Here is a 20,969-nt window from a genome sequence, read left to right as displayed (position 1 = left end):
TTCAAAACATTGCAAATAAAATTGGCCTCAAAATATCATTTGAAAAAACAGAAATTATGCCCCAAAAACCAACACAGCTAAAAGAAGTCACCATAAATGGTAATAAAATCAAAATAGTAACTCAGTTTAAATATCTTGGAGAAGTAATAACACATAACTTAAATGAAAAAATCTCAATCCAAGTAAGAACAAATAGATTAGCTAAAGCACAAAAATTAACATGGGATATCTACAAAAAGAAATGTCTATCAATAAATACAAAAATAAAACACTACAACACAGTTATAAAACCGGAAGCTACACATGCAGCAGAAACACTCTTTTACCTGAATAAACAATCAAAGACTGACAGACTTCAGAAAATTGAAAGGAGGATTGGAAGAACCTGTATCAACAAAAAATATCAGAAAGATGGACAGTGGCGGTTAATACCTAACAAAGTCGTGTACAAAGAGCTAGAACCCATTACAGATACTATGCGTAAGAGGAGACTGGGATTCTTTGGACATATCATGAGGATGCAGGACTCGAGACTTCTGAAACAACTAGTACAACACAATCTCGTCTCAAAAAATACCACAACAGGATGTAAATGGATCAGAGAAGTAAGAGAGGATCTGAAGGAAATAGGCCTTACAACAGAAGACACCAAAAATAAGATAAAATTGAATACAAAACTCAAGAATACAAACCTCCGCTTTACCCTTACACAAAACAAACCAACAACACGCACATTTTCAACTGAGGAAAGGGCACGAAGATCGGAGCGTCTGAAGAAGTACTGGGAGGACCGCAAAGCCCGAACAATCCCTTCAAAGAGACCTGAACGACGGACTGACTAAAGTGATCCTATGTGGTCATAAAAGAAGTAGAAGAAGAAGAATACCTATGAAAATTAGATATTTTAATATTCTAACATAAGCATAAAATATCAAGAACTTGGGCATATATATTTTCAGAGCAGCTACCCAATCAAAATAGACAAGACAAGAAGTCCCATCTTCTTCAAATGAAGAAAATTCAGTGTAACGTAAGGAAGCGAAATTTGACGATTGGTCAGAAAATTCGCCAATGATACATGATGAGGTCAGTAGGTATTTGCAAGAAGGGTTTATTAGTGACGAAAATATACTGCGGTGGGGGAAAAATAATTCGCACAGCGAAAACAGTGCTTAACATACCCGCTACGAGTGCCTCCATCGAGTGGGTCTTGAGTTTCTCGGGAAATTTAATCAGCGAACATCGTTCAATTCTTGATGCGCAAAGATTTAATGACCTCATAGTAATGTACACAAACGATAATGTGTCCATGCATTAAATATTGGTATCCAGTATGCACAGTATGAGGCGACCACAAACTAAGAGAGTAAGCGGTAAAATTACACTTCTGAACTGATTAGGTTTATAATTTTTTTTTTTTTTTTTGGTTTTGTAGGGAAGGGGTTCCTTAAATGTATTTCAAAAAAGTTACCTCTAAAATTAATACTTACATTTATGACTTGTAGGCCCTACCTACATTATGCATATCTTTGCTTCTAATTTTCTCGAATAATAAATAATATATTATATTTATTGTCATATTTCCATCAACTGTCATTATGTTTATTTAAATATTCAAACATTTTGTTCAGAGAACCTACTTTTTATTAAGTAACTATTTTTGACAGAGAGAAATATTATTTGTTAATTAGTTACATAAGACGTCTGAAGTACGAAATAAATTTAAACATATCTTTGTAATGATTAACATAATACTAAATAACCATATATAATAATATTATTGTGTTGACAAATCCTATATCAATTCTGGCGTGTAACAACCCCTTCCTGTCTGCATTCACGCGAGTCTCATATCACCACAATGAACGAACAAACATCGATTAACGCAGCAGGAAGAAGAAAGCAAGCAAGCAAGCTAACCTGTGGCCTGCCCAAGTTGGGCTAAGCTTGACCTGGCCAGGAGTGCAGCAGCCTGCTTGTACTGTTGTTTACGTGCAGCTAGCTTGCTTGCCTACTCTCCAGGCAAGCATGGGCAAGTTAAATGCGGAGTTTGTACACCTCTAGACCCTACCCACTGATGCTGGGTGTATGCAGGTGAGCTTATCAGAAGCCTATATAAGAGGCACAGTCTGATAACTGCATACGGGAGATAAATCTCCACAATGGAATCGATGCCCACCTAGCAATTCTGAATGGAAAATTCTAAATTCCCATGGAGAGAATGAGATATTTTTCACCAATAGAGCATGTCAAAAATATCTGACTCCCTCCATGGGAATTTAGAATTTTCCATTGACAATTACCGATATCCGTCGGCAGCTGAATATGCCGCGCCATGTTAATATCAGCACTGGAGCTCTAGGGAGTAGCCCTACATATCCAACATTATTTTGTTAAATATATGAAAGTTTAAATAAAGATGCAGCGATAATTTATATTGCATGATTATACCGTTTGGAAATCCTAATCTCGCGCACAATTTCATCAATAAACAAGGAAAAATGAAGTGCATAAAAGCATTCTCGTAGCCCTTCACCTACTGTCGGCTGTCGCCTACCATCAGCTGTGAAACTACAAGAATTCTCAGGGCTCTTCACCCTTGTGGCGCATCAGACAATGAATCTGCATATAAATGTTGAAATAATTTGTCGCCACATAGGGCACGTTGCCATAGATGCGCCATGTCGTAAGAACAGCCGTGTCTACATGAAGTTTCCATGGCTACAAAGGCCGTACAGTTTAAAAAAATACATAGACACTAAAATCTACGATCCCTCTACTCCAAAATTATAGCCAACAGATAGCACAACAAGCTACAAACAATGCCAGTCTGTAAAAACTGAGATCTCCCAGTTCGGTCATCAATGTGTTAAGACAAGTTCCACATTTCTAGTATTTTCAGTTTGTTTGTGATGTGTGAGTTGATTGGGTGATATATGAGACTTAGAGGTAACTTGTATTGATTATAAACTATATGTTGTAGGATTCTCACGGGATGTTATGATAACTCTCTTCATATCTGGACCAAAAAAGGTGCTCACAAACTCAGTATTTCTGCTCATGATGGTCCTGTCAAAGGTGTTGCATGGATAGAAAATGATGGCTCTTCTGCAACGTTTGTCAGGTAATATATTTTACATCCTCATTCCATTACTCTTCTTTTTTTAAATTGCTGATATGAAGCAAGATCAGCTGGAACCTGCCCAGAGCTGTCTATCAGTACAAACTAGTGCTGTGAAATAGTTAAGTAAATAGAAATGAAAATGTTTAAAGAATAAAAATCCCACCCATCTTCAGAGAAAAGAAAGTGTCTCTGTGCAGTCAGATACAGATCACACTGCATATCTGCAAACTGTTACGATTTGTCTGTAAAATTTACAGGGAACGTATTTTATGACTTTGTAGATGAACTATAATGTTTTGAGAATTTCAGTGGTAACTTGCATTTTGAAATTGTGCCAAAATATTCACATATAGGTCATCAGTAGATGATGATCATACTTCAAAGGAAGACACATTTCAGTACTTGCAGTAATCACTTTCCTTCCTTCTGATTGCTGCTTCCCTGCTGGACTCCTCTTTTGGTTTCAGACCAATCTGATCTTCCATCCCCTACTTGAATACAGCTTAAGCACATTTGATAGAGCATCTTTTTTCTTCTTCTTTTTTTCATGGGGCCTCTATATATTAGTTCCTAATTAGCGTCAAATTCTTAGATCTTTTGCTACCATGTTTTTCCTTCATTCCCACCTAGATATACCTGCTCCCTTCACAAAGCTGCAGGTTGTTCTTATTGGGTCTTCTTGGATTTTCTCTCTCTCTTCACCTGGTGGTCGTAGAGTGGAGAGTCTGATTCTACCCAGCGCCTCACATTCGAAAAGTATGTGTTCAGCTGATTCCTCTGCTTCATTGCATTTCCTACATATATTGTTTCTTATTACTCCAATTCTGTGTAGGTGTTTTTTTCAGATGGCAGTGTCCTGTCAACAGTCCTCCTACCCATCTTGTATTTTCTCTGCTGAATTTCAACAGTTCTTTTGTATGCTTCTTGTTTGGTTCTTTTATCAGTTCCTTTGCAAGCCTGCATCTTGGAGTATTTTTCTAGTTCTCCATTTGTTTCTTTTGTACCCATTTTCCTATGTAGTGTCGGGCTTGTCCATAGGAAATCCTGCATACAGGTTCTGGGCCTGCAGAATATGTTTCTGCCCCTTTCCGGGCCAGTTTATCTGTGACTGAGGACATTCGACAGGAAATAGACAGAGGACGAGTCACAGTTCTAGTACTACTAGATTACAGTAAAGCTTTTGACAGCGTAGACATTGACATATTACTTGTAAAACTGAAGGCTCTACATTTTTCTCAAAGTACGATTGCTTGGATGCATTCCTATCTTCACGGACGTCAACAATGTGTGAAAGGTAATAATGGAATTGTTTCATCGTGGCGTCACGTGAATAGAGGAGTCCCTCAAGGCTCCGTACTTGGACCACTTCTTTTCGCACTCTTTGTGAATGACATATCATCGAATTTAAGACATTGCAAATACCACATGTACGCTGACGACCTTCAACTCTACACAGACTCTACAGCACAAGACCTTCAGGAAAATATAGACTTACTAAACATTGACTTACAGACTGTTAGTGAATGGTCTGCTGCCCACGGCCTGCAATTGAACCCTACAAAGTCCCAAGTAATCCTTCTAGGCCACCAAAATCAAATGGCAAGTATCAATAAACGTCCATTGCCGAGAGTAATCCTTCAGAATGTTGCAATTCCTTTTGTACCACAAGTGAAGAACCTCGGCGTTATCATGGACGAACGCATGACTTGGTCTGGACATATCTCACATATCTGCCAGAAGGTTTTCTCTGCTCTTCATTCTTTATATAAATATAAATACATATTTCCGATAAAACTTAAGCAGAAATTAATCGAGGCTCTTGTAATGCCACATTTCGACTATTGCGATGTTGTTTTCAATGATGTGAGGCCACTGCTGTCCCTAAGGCTACAACGCGCTCAAAACGCATGTGTGAGGTATATATGCAATCTAAGAAAATATGACCACGTGTCATCATCTTTCCTAGAACTAGAGTGGTCGCGACTCCACGTTCGTCGTAATCATCATACTCTGTCTCTCCTCCACCGAGTCCTTACTACATCTTCCCCAACTTACCTTTCTTCGCGTTTCCATTATTTCTCAAATGTGCATAACAGAGTTACACGGGCTCAAACATCAAACCTGCTCGTCATTCCTCACCATCGAACTGCAACATATAATAACTCATTTTCTGTGTTTGCCGCCCGAGAATGGAATCGCTTACCGGATGACGTCAGAGGAATACCAACCACCAGGTCATTTAAAAGAGCGTTAAGAGGTACAGCAGGATACGAATGAACTGTGCATTTCTAGTCCTTTACTGATGGTGTTAGTACATTATTACTACTAGCTATTATTATTATTATGATTATTATTATTATTATTATTATTATTGCTGTTATTATTATTATTAGGCCTATTATTATTGTTGTAAGTATGTTTACCTCACTGGGGTGGAATTTTATTTCTGTTATAAAATATTTAGATTGTCTTTAACTGTGCTATACTTAGTATTAATTACGGTAGTGTTAACTTTGATTCTATGTACAAATTGGTTTAGTGTAAGAGAAGGCCTAATGGCCTTAACTACGCCAATAAAGACATTTATCTATCTATCTATCTATCTTTTCATTTCCTTCTGTACCTGCATGCCCTGGTACCCATATTATTTTGACATTGTTGTACTTTGAGAACTTCAGGAGAAGTGAATGTCAATACCAGACAATTCTGGATATTATCCGGACTGCTTCTAGTGCCTTAATGGCCGCTTGGCTGTCCATAAAAATGAAAATGTTCTTATTCCTATAGTTCATTTTCAGATTTTCTTCAAGATATCTTGTGATAGCTATCACTTCCATTTGAAAGACTGTAGTGTGTTTGCCCAGGCTCATCTGGATTGATCACTCAGGTCTTCCCCCGTTGATCCCTCCTCCTGTGCCATCCCCAGTCTTTGAGCCATCAGTCTACCACACTATATCTTCTTTTTCAGTATTCCATTTGTTGATATCCCAGTCTTCTTTTTTTTTATTATCTTGGTCTCAAATGGTTTTTCACAGTTGTACTTTGGTATCATATGATCAGAAGGCATGTGTAGAACTTCCTCTATTATTAATCTGTTAATTTTACAGTGTCCTAGATTGGGTCTTTGTGCATTCCAGCACTCTGATTGTGCCAATCTATATGAACTCATTCTAGCCTGTCCTTTTATGAAATTGCATAGTGATGGAAGGTCTAGTAAAGTATTCAAAGCTTCTGTTGGCATAGTTCTCATAGCCCCAGTTATGGCTATGCATGCCATTCTCTGTGGGCTATCCAATCTACTACTGACTTTTCCTTGGCTTACTTTCTGCCATCAGATCCCCATGTCTTCCCGGCGGCTCTTTTACGTGCATACTGTAAGTTCTGGCCCGTGTTATGTTCCTTTTTATATGTGGATTCCAGGTTAGATTTTTATCTAACACTATACATAGGCGCAGTGCCTGTTCTTCCATAAATATATCTTGCCCAAAGAGCTTCAGTGATCTCTTTCCCTCTAATTTCCTCGCTCTTGTAAAAGGGACCAGAGTTATATTGTTCGGGTTGACTATTAGTTGTTCTTCCCGACACCAGTTCTCCACAAGGTTAAATGATCTTTGCATGAGGTCCTGGATAAAACTCATCACCTTATCTCGTACCACAATCGCTAGGTCATATGCGTATCCTTGTGTATTTAAACCTTGTTCGTTGATCATAGCTATGATTTTGTTCATCACGAGGTTCCACAGCAGAGGAGAAAGAACTCCTCCCTGTGCACAGCCTCGGGTGGCCCTAACCGTCAGCGTTTCTTCAAACAGGGTTGCTTTTATCTTCCTTCCGTCTAACATGAATTTAATCCATTTGATGACGGTTTTACTTACCTTGCTCTTTTCCAATGCTTTGATTGTGGAGTCATAGGTTGTATTGCTGAAGGCTCCTTCTATATCTAGAAATACCGCCAGTGCAATTTCTTTATATGCTAGGCTTCCTCTAGTTTACAAACCAACTGGTGGAGTGCTACTTCAGTGGATCTGCCAGGTCTATATGTCCATTGCTTTCAACATGAAGGAGGTTAAACATAATGGTCTGTATGCTTTGGCTTGGGCATAATTTGCCCTTCCAGGCTTAGGTATGAAAAGGTAGAGCATCTTTACTTTATCACTCAGGAATTTTGGCACACCTGTACCTTCTAGACATTCCCAGATTATCTCTCTAGGTACACTGTCGTACGCCTTCTTGATGTCTATAAAAACCATCGCTAAGTTCTTACCAATTGTATTTCTTTACTCTTGGTAGTGTGTGCTCTTAGCGTAATGTACACGTGATGAGTCCTTTGTGACTATATATTGGATGTGTTCATCATCATTATCCAGCTCCAGTTTCCCGGGTGTGGTGTACAAGCGCTTGCCACTTCTTCCTGTAAAAGTATAGTTCTGTTCCTCGATGTCCTCCCACTTGGCATTCCTCTTCCTAGCCTGTGATTTCACTGTGTCTATCCATCTAATCCTTTGTCTCCCAACTGGCCTCTCCCCTTTCACTTCACTGTCAAAGTAATTCCTTGCTGTTCTCATTCCGTCCATCCTCATAACATGTCCAAACCATTGTAGCCTGCGTCTTCCTAAAAATTCAGTACCAGGTATTTTGATACCAGTCTCCTTCCTGTTTGCTTCACTTGTCCTTCCTGGTCTTTTGGTTCACTGTTCTGATGAATTGCATTTATGTTGACTGAATTTTACTATTTGGCTTGTTTATGCAGGGTTCATCTTTCGATTCATATGTGAGAATTGGAATGAAGTAGGTATAAAACATGGTCAATTTTGCTTTCTAGGGTATTTTATCATCCCAGAGTTTTCTCACTTGAAAATAAAATAGAGAAGCTTTCTGAGTCTTATTAAATATTTCTTGGTTTACTGTGTTATACTTTGAAATGACACCTCCAAGGTATTTGAAGTTAGAAACAGACTGCAATAGAGTTCCCTCCAGGAAAATGTTTGAATCTGTGCCTTTCCTGTTGATAGTCTTCTTCTTCTTTCCCATGAGGCCTGCTAAGGCCCACGTGCCAATTTCAGTTCAGTTCTTCATACTGTGTTGTTTTCTCATCCTTCCATACTTATCTTTCTAAAAATTTCTCTCTCCATAGTTTCTTCTTCTCTTATATTATTTCTTGAAAATCCTTTTTGTTAATCTGGAATCATCCATTCTGTAAATATGTCCAAAATATTGCAATCTCCTTTTTCTTATGGTTTCTGTTATGTTTTCTATGTTCCTGTATATTTCATCGTTAGATCTTAATTTCCATACTTCTGTTGTTTTCACAGGGCCTAAGATTTTCCTCATGGTTCTCCTTTCTAGTACCTCAAGTTTAGTTGCTAGTCATTTTAACAGTTTTTGTTTTTTGATGTTTAGTCCATATTCTTTAAACTTCCCACTCCAAAGATTTAGTTTCTCCTGTTCTTCTGCTTCATTTTCTCCCTGAAAATATTAGACTCTCAGGCTCTTTGGAATATCCATAACAGTGATGAACAGAAGTGATGACAAGGCACTTCCCTGCTGGACTCCTTTTGGTTTCAAACCAATCTGATCTTCCATCCCCTACTTGGACACAGCTTAAGCATATTTGATAGAGCATCTTTACTTTATCAGTCAGGAATTTTGGCACACCTATACCTTCTAGATATTCCCAGATTATCTCTCTAAGCACACTGTCGTAGGCCTTCTTGATGTCTATAAAAACCATCACTAAGTTCTTGCCATATTCCCAGTGCTTTTCTGTTAGCATTCTGAAAGCAAATATCAGGTCTGTAGCACTTTGGTTCTTCCTGAACCCATGTTGCTCTGCCTCCAATAACATTTCAACTATATTCCTGATTCTTCTTTCAACTATCTTCTCCAGAAGCTTAAGAAGTGAGAAAGTAGAGTGACACCCCTATAATTTCTGCATTTCTTTCTATCTCCCTTTTTATATAGGGAGATAATGATATGTTTCATCCAGTCCTCTGTTATCCTGTTCTCTTTCCAGATGACAGAGAGTACTCTATACAATATTGGATGTGTTGTGTATTGTGCTACATCAGTCCTTAATTTCAGTAGTACCGAGCTCAATAGCTGCAGTCGCTTAAGTGCGGCCAGTATCCAGTATTCGGGAGATAGTGGGTTCGCCCCCCACTGTCGGCAGCCCTGAAGATGGTTTTATACCTTAATTAAGGCCATGGCCACTTCCTTCCCACTCCTAGCCCCTTCATGCCCCATCGTCGCCATAAGACCTATCTGTGTCAGTGCGACGTAAAGCAACTTGTAAAATATTAAACTTTCAGTAGTGTGAGTGTCAGTAGTGTAAATCTGAAATGTATGTACTGTAGCAGACCTTATTTGTTCTGTTTACTTTATGATATTGGATATGTGAGATTGTTGGAGTCTATAGCTGCCGTATCTGATGACTTAGACTATATGAGCATGTAAAAAAAAAAACCTCAACTAACAAGTTAAAAATATCCACTTTTCCAGTACTTTAATAATCATTGATTATTCCTGCATTAAAAGAACATTAATCTATTTAAAACCGTACTTGTTTCATTTTCTTTTGAAAATATCTTTAGCCATGTTCATAGTTCAAGATTAAAACACACACAAAGTACAGGTTTCATAGATACACACAATTAACAACATATTGTTAAGAACACCTTGTCCTAATCATGGAAAAGGCTTAAAAACTATGAGTCTTTGTGTCTTGGAGCATGTGACATATCTTGTTTGTAAAATTACATTACATGTAAAAATCCACTTCAATCTTAACATTTATTTTAATAACCTTCTGAATAATGAAGAATTATAACTATATACAATTATTCAGGAAAACAGCTCCAGCTGTGAGAGCAGCAGGCAATCAGGTATGAGTCAGCTGTGAGAGGTGACATGGGTTTTGGATACAACTGCATATGGAGTTGCTGTTTTAATTCAAACACAATTGGTCCATTTCATCCAAATTAAGAAGTTTTCCCTTTCCACTCACAAGTAACATGCTGAACGCTCTCTTCTTTATTTGTCTTATGTGGCAATGAGTGTATCTGATTGAGAAATCTCAGAAGTTTAAGAGATTCTGATTTTTATATTTACAGTCTTTTTAAGGCTGATTTCTTTGTTTTCTTTTTGTTTTTGTATAGTGGTTAAAAATGTTAAATCGTATGTTCAAGACTTTGATCATTTAATGTGTTTGCTATGTTCAGTGCTTCTTGCGACCAGACAGCAAAGGTGTGGAAATGGAGTGTTGGTAGCGATACGGCTAAGTGTATGTTTGTGTGTCGAGGTCACGAAAGATCACTGACATCTGTGAGTGTTAACCCAACCCACAAACTGATGGCCACTGGCAGCTGGGATGCTCTGCTCAAGATTTGGTCTGCAGGTGAATTATTTTATTTCATTGTCATCTTCTAAGTGCTCTGCCTTGTCTGCAACTTTCTATTTTTTTTCTTTTTCTTTTTCCTACTGTCCTCTTCATTTATTTGTTGTTTATAGGGGCCTGACATCTGGTGACCACAACTACATCTTCTATAATCTTTTTACATGGTCTCCATATTTCTCCCTTAACAAGAACTCTCCTTCCAAACATGTTTGTTATAAAACTATTGTGTTTTAGTAGTGGACAAAATGGTTTTAATTTTCTCCCCTGGATAATGGCTGTGAAATGTCTTTGTTCCTTTCCTTTCAAAATATTAAAGACTGTACTGGTATCAACAACACCGAACAATTCTTCATATTACCCAGAGAAAGGGGTACTTTCTCCTGGGTGATTGGCAATGTCTATAGGCATTAATAGGAGAAATGTACCACTGTGCTCCAAGTGGCGAAGATTGTAAGTTATCGTGTGTCAGCGTGCAAATATTTGCTGTAGTCTCACCATGTGTTGCTATGGCCAAGAAAGTAAGGAAAAACAGTCGAATTTCAGAGTGTTTTATATGACAGCAATTGGCCAAATTCTTCAAAATTTGCAAAAAAATGTTTATGTATTAAATATACAAGAAAAACAGTCCACAGGAAATAGCAACAGAGTAATACAGTTTACTAATGTGGTGAGGGAAACATTGGTTCACTAGATGCCCTACCATTTCACAGTAGAGGCAATGTTATGATTTATGTATTCGTACTGCTGACAACCACATTAGTGTTCATATATATACATCCAATAATGCTTCTACAGGAAAATATTTTAGGCCTATTTCTAATACGATATCATGTTAGCATAGATTAATGCTGCTATGGAGCTGTTTAATATTGTTCCTGTGAATGCCTCCGTCAGAAAGGTTTACTGGTAAGCATATTTCAGCTGTTATTTATGCAGTTAAGTTAGATCATGTCACCTCGCAAACTGATTAACCCAGTGTCCCCATCGTATATCAAACACAGGGAAAGAAAAGTATAACAAGGCGAAGAGATTAAAAAAAACTTTTTCTGATGAAAAGGCAGAGGCATGATGGTGGACCAATTGAAATGCAAGGCCATGAGGGGTAATAAAAGCAGTATACTGGGAGCTAATGTCATCCAATGGGAGCTGGTTGTAGGCCGAATTAAGATCGAAAATCGAAAAAAATTTTGAACCGGAAAAATGTTGAAATGCAGAGTTTAATTTGGGCATAGGGTACGCATCATAGACAATTTTCTCATTCAACTTACGAAAATCAACAATGAACCTCGCGGAGCCATCAGGCGTATCAACCACAAAGGCGGGAGAGGCGTAATCGGAAGATGATGGAATAATAGTATCATCATTCAACATTTTCTGTATTAGCTGATTTAAAACCTTCATCCGAGGAGGACTAAGGAAATATGGAGAGGAGCGAACAGGGGTGGAATCATTATCAATATGGGCAAAAAAATCCTTGACAGTACCGAGCTTAGGGATGATGACGTCCGAAAATTCAGTGAGCAAAGCTTGAACTTGATCGGAATGAATAGAATTAATTATAGGAAGGGGAGAATAGAAACGAGAAGGGTAGTCAAGAGTATGGATTAAGGGAACAGATTTATCAGAAAAGGGAAAAGAAACTTTAGAATGCGCGGAATCAAGAAGAAGACCAGTATAAGCAAAAAAGTCATACCCCAAAATGATAGGGAGAGATAAAGATTCAGCGATAAGGAAGGTAAACGGCCAGGAAAAATGCTGCATTTTAATATGCAAAGAAACCGTACCAATAATATTCAAAGGCTGATTAGAGACAGAAAGACAACATGTAGAGGTAGGAAGATAATGTAAATGGGGATCTAGTTCGGTTAACAATTTATAGAATTGATAGCTGATAAGAGAAACAGCGGCACCTGAATCGAGAAGGGCGACAGAAGGAGAGTTATTGGCAGTAACTAAGACATGACAAGTGGGAGGTAAAAATGAAGCCAAATTTGAAGTGGATTGGGAAGATGTCGTTAATAAAGGAGGCAGATTTTCCCCATCTAAGCGTCTACTGCCTAGCAACGCGGGTGGAATGCGTTTCCCGAAAAGTACACTGATGCGCAAGGTGGCCGGGCAGTTTGCACCGATAACAAGTGATAGGAGGGCGGACAGGGGGAAGGGAAGGTGCGGGTAAAGCAGAATATGAAGAAGTAGAAGGAATAGTCGGAGGAGGAACAGATGAATAGAACGAACGATCTCGTAAAGAATTTATAGTGTGCTGATGGGCTAAATTATAAAGTTGCAGAAGGGAAACAGGAGGAGCTAGAACGTTAAATAGCATGCGAAATGAGGGAGCCGCGTAAAACTGTATAATGGAAATTAATTCCTGGGTATTATGTGATATATTCAAAACATCGGTATAAGTTATGATAGAGTCAAGATACACAATTGAAATATCATAGAAGGTTCAACCTTTTCAATACAAAACGTGTTGTATAAGAAGTTCACAACATAATATTTATTGAATAATTAGGACCGGTTTCGACGCTCACTGCGTCATCATCAGCTACAAAGATCAACAAATAGGCAAAGTACATGTCATGAATGATTTACATTAATAACTCTTGTATGGCTGAATACAAATGGTAAACTGCTTTGTCATAAAAGCTAGGGGAAACTTGAGTAAAATATGATAATGTGATGTGACACATAAAACATAGTGGTTTGATGGGTAAAAATTATGCATAAAATTGAACTGATGCTATGAACATGAGAGTCTGAATATGGTGATAAAACTATGTGGTAAAAATAAAATGGTAAAATTGTCCACTCTTCTGTTGTTCACTTCAGGCACATAAGTCCAGGTCCGATGTTATATAGTCAAACCAATAAAAAAGATTTTTGTCGAGGCCGGGACACCTGATGTTGGGCGATTGAATAAGGTTGCTCTTCGAATTAGTCTCAGCTCAACAGGGTAGTGAATCTTTAAGAGAGGAAAGAAAAACTAAGTGAAATGGAAGTCTAAATCGAGTCGCGGTCAAGGGTGATAGAATATGAGACTCACCTTGTTTGGCGTGCTGAGTGTGTGGTGTAAGAAGAGTTCTGGACTAGTGAGAAGGTGTGACTGAGTAGCGAAGTTAGAGTGAGAGGGGTGGGGGGGGGGGGAGGGGAAGTGGAGAGGAGAGGGGTAGGGAGGCGGAGTTTAAGGTGGGTCAGGAGGGCGGAGTGGCAGTGGTGTGGGACGTAAAAGAGTACTGTGGAGAGCGTGAAAGATCGATTTTTCTCTCGTGGTTTTTATACCTCTAAAGACTTCTATTAGGTAGTCGAAAAGAATGCTGGATTTTTCTGAGATTTCGTTAAGATTTAAGTTAGGGTTAAAAAATTGGTCTAGGTGAATAAAACATTTCTCCGTAACGTCGAGTAAAGGGCCTTTATTTATGTTTTTGAGAATTTCTAGGTCTTGTTCTATGGTGGTAAAATTATGCTTTAAGTCATGTATATGTTGGCCTATTGCGGAAAATCTATTATATCTGATGGCATTAACGTGTTCTAAGTATCTAACTTTGAAGCTGCGCCCGGTCTGTCCGACATATGAGGAAAGACAGTTATTGCATTGAAAACGGTAAACACCTGACATTGCATAAGTGTCAGACCTGTTAACTGATTTGGAATTGTGAACTATATCTATGTTTCTATTGCTGGTTCTGTAAGAAATTTTAATATTATGTTTCTTGAAAATATTCGTTACACTGTGTATATTTTCATTAAAGGTGAAGGTGGCGAATAGGGCAGGGTTATGTCTTTCTTTGGTTAATGTTGACTTCAGTCTATGTTTACATTTGTTAATGATGCGTTCTATGAATGAGGCATTATAACCGTTAAATTTAGCAATGGCCCGAATGGTGTTCAATTCCTTCTTTAGGTTTTCCTTGGATAAGGGTATTTTTAGTGCACGGTCTACCATGCTATAGTAAGTGGCACATTTATGTGCATGCGGATGTGTAGAGTCGTTTCTGATAGTGGTCGCTGTTTGGGTTGGTTTTCTGTAGATATTGTATTCTAAAGAAGAAGGATGTCGTTTAATTGTAAGGTCTAAAAAATTGATCGAGTAATTGGACTCAGATTCTAATGTGAATTTTATATTAGGATCAATCTTGTTTAAGTTATTAAGAGTAGTGGCTGCATTAACCGTTCTATCATCTAGAATAACTAGAGTATCATCAACATACCTAGACCAGAAGTGTATATTTGAAAAAGTGTTACTGGTGTTAATTGCAGTGTCTTCTAGGAAATCTATGTAAATTTCAGCCAAAATTCCTGAGGCCGGCGACCCCATAGCCAGTCCATCTTGTTGGTAAATGCATTTATCAAATGCGAAATAGTTGTTATGTATTACGAGTTTTAGGACCTGCATAAAGTCTTGGATCTCTACTTTACTTAGCCCACTATATGTTTTTAGGTTTTTTAGTATTATGGGAAGGAGTTTTTTGGTGTTGATACTGGGATACATATTATTGATATCGAATGAGTGAAGGGTATGAAATGGCAGTATTTCAAATTTATTCAGTTTTTCGATTAGTTCGATGGTGTTTTTTACGGATTTTTTCGACTGAAATTTATAGTTTCTACTAAGAAATTTTTGTATGAATTGGGCCAGTTTATATAATGGGCTAGGTCTGTAGTTAATGATGGGGCGTATGGGGACGTCGGTCTTATGGATTTTGGGGAGAGCTTTAGCGGTAGGCAGGCCGGGATTCATATTAATTAATCTCGTTTTTTCATGTTCTGTAAAAAGGAATGATGTATTTTTTAAAGTTTGTTTTAGGAGACGTTGGATTTGCTGTGTCGGATCTTTTTTGACTAAGGAGAAAGAACCAGTATTGAAAAAACTTTTTGTTTTTTCGATATAATCGTTTTTATCCATGATGACCGTTGTATTACCCTTGTCAGCTTTTGTGATGATAAGGTTATGAACTTTAATTTTATCCGCGAGTTTTTTAATGTGTTCTCGTTCTGCAAAGATTTTTTTATGTGAAATAATATTAGTAGCAGTTGTTCTGTTTTTTAGGTTATTGATTTTGTTTAAAGTTCGTTTGACCTCGAATCTAACCTCATCTTGTGCATCTAAAGGTATTTTATTTATGGCTGTTTCGGATTCTATGACTAGTGTGGTAGCGATGTTAACTTTATTTGAATTGGGCCAATTGTGTTTTGGTCCTTTTTCGAGGATTTCGTTATCCTTGTCCGAAAGTGTTATTTCTGTTAAGTTAACTACTGGGGGATGGAAATGTTCTATTAAAGACTCTAGGTTACGGGTACTCGATTCGTTAGGAAATGCTGTAGTTGGACTATTCAGCCTTGCGTTATTTTTAAGGTTGTTGAGTTTCTTCTCATGTGTTACTTGTTTTTGTTCAAGTATGTAGAACAGTTTGTCCGCAATTTTACTTTGGAAAATATTCCATTGGGCTTTAGAAAGTAAATGTGCTGTCTCAAGGTGCGTCTCATATAGTTTGTTATTTAAAAAAGATTTTTTCTTGTATAAAAATCTTATTTCATTCTTAAGCCAGATTTTATTTACCTTGGCTTGGGTTTTCGAGTGTTGAGGAGATTTTTGTTGCGTTTTTTTCGAGTTATTTTTAAGAAAGTTCGGAGTTAAATTGTATAATAAACATTGTTTTAAGAAACGAATGTCCTTGCCCAGTTTTGCGATCTTTATTCTAAGGCCCATGTACAACACGTTTTGTATTGAAAAGGTTGAACCTTCTTTGATATTTCAATTGTGAATCTCAGTTCAATACGGGAAAATGAAGTTTTTAACTTATAAAGAGTCAAGATAATCATGAGCAGGTTCATTAGGTAACTGATGTCGTCTGATAAATTCATTACTCAATTTATAACGTACTTCCAGAGGTAGAAAATAATTATGAACAGCGTGCCTCAATTCGTACCAGTTGGAGAAGTTGGACATATTATCAAGCCAAAATGTGGAGAAAAAACCCGTGTTTTTCGTGGAGAGAAGACCAATCAGTTGAGGAAAGGAAGCTACTTTAATATTTAAAAATTTACGGGCTGAAAATAACCAGATTGTAAGACTACGAGGATCTGTTGCTGATAACTGGGGGACTTGAAGTAAAGATTGTTTAATAATCTGAATATTGAGAGAACTATCCACCAAAGTGGTAGGAAGAACAGGGGAGGGAAGGTATGGAGGGGGGGGAGGGGCCATAGGGTATCGGAAGGGAGGAGGTTTACTCTCATCAGATGTTACATCAGGCGCATGATCAGTAGAAGACGGATAGACTGAGGAAGAAGAAGAAAACGAAATTAAATTGAGAACAGAAGGATTTGGAAGTGACAAATTTTGAGGAATTGGTGAAGATAGTAGAGAAAGGTCATCCCCTAAAGGGAAATTATCTGAAAAACAAGCCATGATATACAGAATAATAAAAGAAAAAGACTAAAGTAAAGGGTAATCTGCTACCATATGCAACGCTCTTTGTACTTGATAGTGTCTTTGCTTACTATCAACTTGCTAGAAATAGCGTTGTAATTGAGATTTGTTTTTAGGAGAGTGCCCTTAATCGGGATACTAGACAACAAGATATCAAAGTACTCAGAACTGACAGTACACAAGCGCGCAGAGTGCCGAGAAGCGTGCAACATGAGAATATAACAGTTCAATACATCGTGTCAACATTACCATAAACAGTGCAATTCAGAGCTCCATACATGTGCATAAAGAAGTTAAAGGGCCGCTACCCAAGAGAATTGCCGTGGTAGGTACACGTGAAAACAGAAGTAATAGGGGAAAGGAACTCGTGTAAGAGAATTTTGGAAAACAAGTTTGAAAATAACAAATATATTATACCAAACTCAAAGGGGTAACAAATTATCTTTACATCAGAACAAATAGTATGAACCAGCATATGGCGTAATAAAAGCATTAAGTTTGATTTTAAAACACGTAGGTGATACAAAATTTGAATACATCGTCATAATCGAATTCCTAAGCACCAATCACTACAATCTTTGGACATATGTTCCGACACTTCAATTAGGGGAAAGAGAAAAAGGGGGAGGGATCCCATAGATTCTGAAAACAGTTTCTTTGCATTATATTACACAATACGCTAGAAGGGAGGTACATCAAATGAAGTTTCAGGCTCGTGCCAGTAGAATACAAAGTTGGTAGTGTCATACACTTGCTAGATAAGCTCACAAATTGATACAATGTTTACAATAGGACATCAAAAAATGTAACCTCATGCCAAACAATTCTAGAGATTCAGAATAGAAATAAACCAAACTCCAATCCAGGGAATGATCCTTTTGGTAGATTAGAGAGAAAAAAATAGGAATTCTAACAAGTGATCCCAGAAGGGATTAAAACACACATGCATGCGCAGAGGCGATAATAAAATTGAAGCTAACTGATGAACATACAAATTAAATTAGCAGACCACATCTTTTGAGCAAGCACCATTTTTACGCAAAGTTAACAGATAGATGGGATAAGAAAATAAAACAAGGAAATAAGAAACGGAGGAATGGGATAGGATAAGGATCAAGCCGCCAAGTCCCCAGCACTAACAGACGCAATGCAAAAGTTCATCTCAGAAGGTAGGAATGTGTATGGGCTAGAATTTTAGATCAGCTGTCCAGTACACCATTTACACCACATTTTAGGAATATAAATGTCCAAAAGGCAGAACATTTGCACTGCACGAATACTCAGATATGTCCTGAAGGGACCAAAGTTCAATTATCGTTACTATGGCGAAGCCCAAGTACAGCAAGGTAGGGCACGTTAAATGATAGAAAGAAACAGTGTCTGCTCACCCTTGACAGAAGTCCAGCACGAAGTTTACAAGTAAAATGGACACGGTCCAGCCATGTACAGAGTTCCAGCTCCCACTGTCTTTAACAAGGTTATACCACAACTGACCTGCCGAATGAACGACACAAGGCCATATATATATGTCAGCGGGGTAGATCGAGAACATACTATAGACGTGACGTCAGAGTGGATGCGCCATGCAGGCGAGCAGTGACAGCAGTAGTACAAGCAGCCGGGAAGCCGACAGTTCATAACAGTAGACGGAGAAAAGAGCACCAATTCTAAGGGGAGAAATTTTTTTTTACGTAAGGTAAGCACAAACAGCTCGCAACATAACACAGTGAGCCTATTTGTGCTTGTATTTTGCATTCCATTCAGAAGTTAGAAATTTATTTTGTGTTGAGTGGTACAGTGAAGTGTAGCAATATTTGTTGTGTGATATGGTAACCTATATCTGGATTAGGAACATAATCGTGTGAAATTGACTAGCGTGGTGCATATTTGACTCATGATAGCCTATTTATGGATACAGAAAAAGGTTGTGAAATTCCTTAATAATGAAGACAAAATTAAAATCTGTCAGAAAGATGGACTGACATCTGCATCTTAAAATGCACAGTGGTACGTTTTCTCGCTTAACACATTCTGTTTTGCTGTCTCCTGCAAAAACGTCTAAACGAGGTTTTACTTTTTAGTTTTCCTTTTCTTTCTAATTCACCCGATAACAACACATCTTCCTTTAGATCCCTAGGGATCCTCCTCTTTCATAACACTGCCTACCCATGACTGTGTGAGGTCACGGAGCACTCGGGCTCTGTTTAGGACTTGGTCGATGTTTTAAGACTGGATGTCCTTCATGTTAAGAGATATAAACTTCATGTAGAATGGTCCGTATTGAACTGTGATTACATATAAAATTAAGTTTAGTTTTCGATACAAAATTTTTGTAAATTTATGCATAATTTAAAACTTTTATCTCCATTGTGACTGTTTTGTCTTCAACTTTACAGTGTCAAACCACAAAGTTTCTGCGATATATGTACATTGTTTATGGACTATTCAATATGTTGTGCAATTCGTATTGTTGGCTGATGATGACCTTGACCTTAGGTCGAAACTAGTTCCGAATAAATGTTTCATTTGTAATGTAACCTGCATTACATACATTTTGTATTGAAAAGGTGGAACTGTTAAACTAAACTTTTAATTTTATATGCTCTTCCTGTTGCGATGAGGTGATCCTAATTAAAATTCCTCCCAAAATCAATCAATCACCACTGATCTGCATTTAGGGTAGTCTCCCAGGTGGCAGATACCCTATCTCTGGGATTTATACCTAGGGCTCTTAAGTAGAGATTCAGGTGGGTAGGCCTCTATCAGCACGTCCCTCTTTGCTTCATTGGCCATATAAGTGAAATGGTCAATACGTGGCAATGATTTTAGGAGAGTAAATCCTCTCTCTATCAGAGATAGCCTTCTTTATTTCTTCATTTTTTTTTCTTTATGAGAGTCTGATCTACGGTATTTTCATCACTTTTCAGAGTACAGCTTCCTACTCTGTGGGCTGTTTCCATCTATAATCTAGAGTAGGAGCCATACCTACCCAGCATTTACTGTAATACAGTGAGGATCCTGCTTAACACCACTCTGTGGAACATTTAGGAAAAGTTTAATATCAAATTATTGTTTTATGCAGATTTTTGTTACTCATGCCATTTAGTTTCATTAGATGTTGACTTGTAGGCTTGTGATTACGAATAGACTAGAAAGAATTGAAATATCATACTAGAAAAAGGAACACAATCTGGTCAGTGTGGGAAAAGAGATCAACAGAACGAGGAGATGAAGACAAACATGAAAACACAAAAGGACAAGGACAATAGAAATTTTAATGTGAAACTATTCTCTTCCAGGATTAGAAGATGCTTCCCCTGTCATTCTGGAAGAAACGCCTGCAAAGAAGATGAAACATGAAAAATCTCCTGTTAGGGTAAGAGAGTTTGAATTTATGTAACTGTACTTTTTGATCATAGCTGACAGTTTAATATTTATTCAAATATTGCCAGTTGTGTGTTTTCTTAATTGAAATCTCTAAAGGTTAAGTACGTACGACAAAACTGGAGCCCAAAGGTCTCCTCAGCTAAAGCGGTCATTTAGGACTTCACCGTAACCCTGGCAGTGGGAGAGGCCATAGTTTTGTGTAGGTTATCAAAGATCTGTGTGCACTTACATTCTAAAGAAGGAAGAATTCAGTGTGTTCTTGTGGAGCCAAATTGTAATCACGTAGGCTGAGTAGACCTCAAACCAGCCCTCAGATCCAGGTAAAACTTCCTGACGTGGCCAGGAATCAAACCTGGGACCTCTGGGTAAGAGGCTGGCATGCCACCCTTACACCATGTTACCAAGAAAGGCATTCATATGATTTCACCAAGCACTTTTTAAGCCTAATTTAATTTTTTTGAATGGAAAAGTGGGGGTCGTCTTGGATTTGGAGAAATACGGTATTTATTAAAATATTGTCAGTACAGTAGTTGAGTTTTCTTCATTGAAATTTCTAGAGGTTTATTATGAGTACATATGACTAAAATGAAGGCCTAAATTGGTTACTGCATTTTCTCCTCGTGGTTCTCCTT

General features: G+C 37.8%; 1 protein-coding gene across 1 annotated transcript in view; it reads left to right on the top strand.

Moving 5' to 3' along the window:
- Positions 1–20,969, top strand: part of LOC136881293 (ribosome biogenesis protein WDR12 homolog) — a 74,281-nt gene that overhangs the window by 16,861 nt on the left and 36,451 nt on the right. Inside the window, exons 4-6 of the mRNA XM_067154088.2 lie at positions 2,984–3,124; positions 10,342–10,517; positions 20,250–20,326. Of these exons, the coding sequence (XP_067010189.1) occupies positions 2,984–3,124; positions 10,342–10,517; positions 20,250–20,326 (394 nt within the window). The remainder of the gene's footprint in view (positions 1–2,983; positions 3,125–10,341; positions 10,518–20,249; positions 20,327–20,969) is intronic.

This window comes from Anabrus simplex, chromosome 9 (assembly GCF_040414725.1).
Source record: "Anabrus simplex isolate iqAnaSimp1 chromosome 9, ASM4041472v1, whole genome shotgun sequence".
Lineage (NCBI taxonomy): Eukaryota > Metazoa > Arthropoda > Insecta > Orthoptera > Tettigoniidae > Anabrus > Anabrus simplex.
This window is presented reverse-complemented; position numbering and strand designations above follow the sequence as displayed.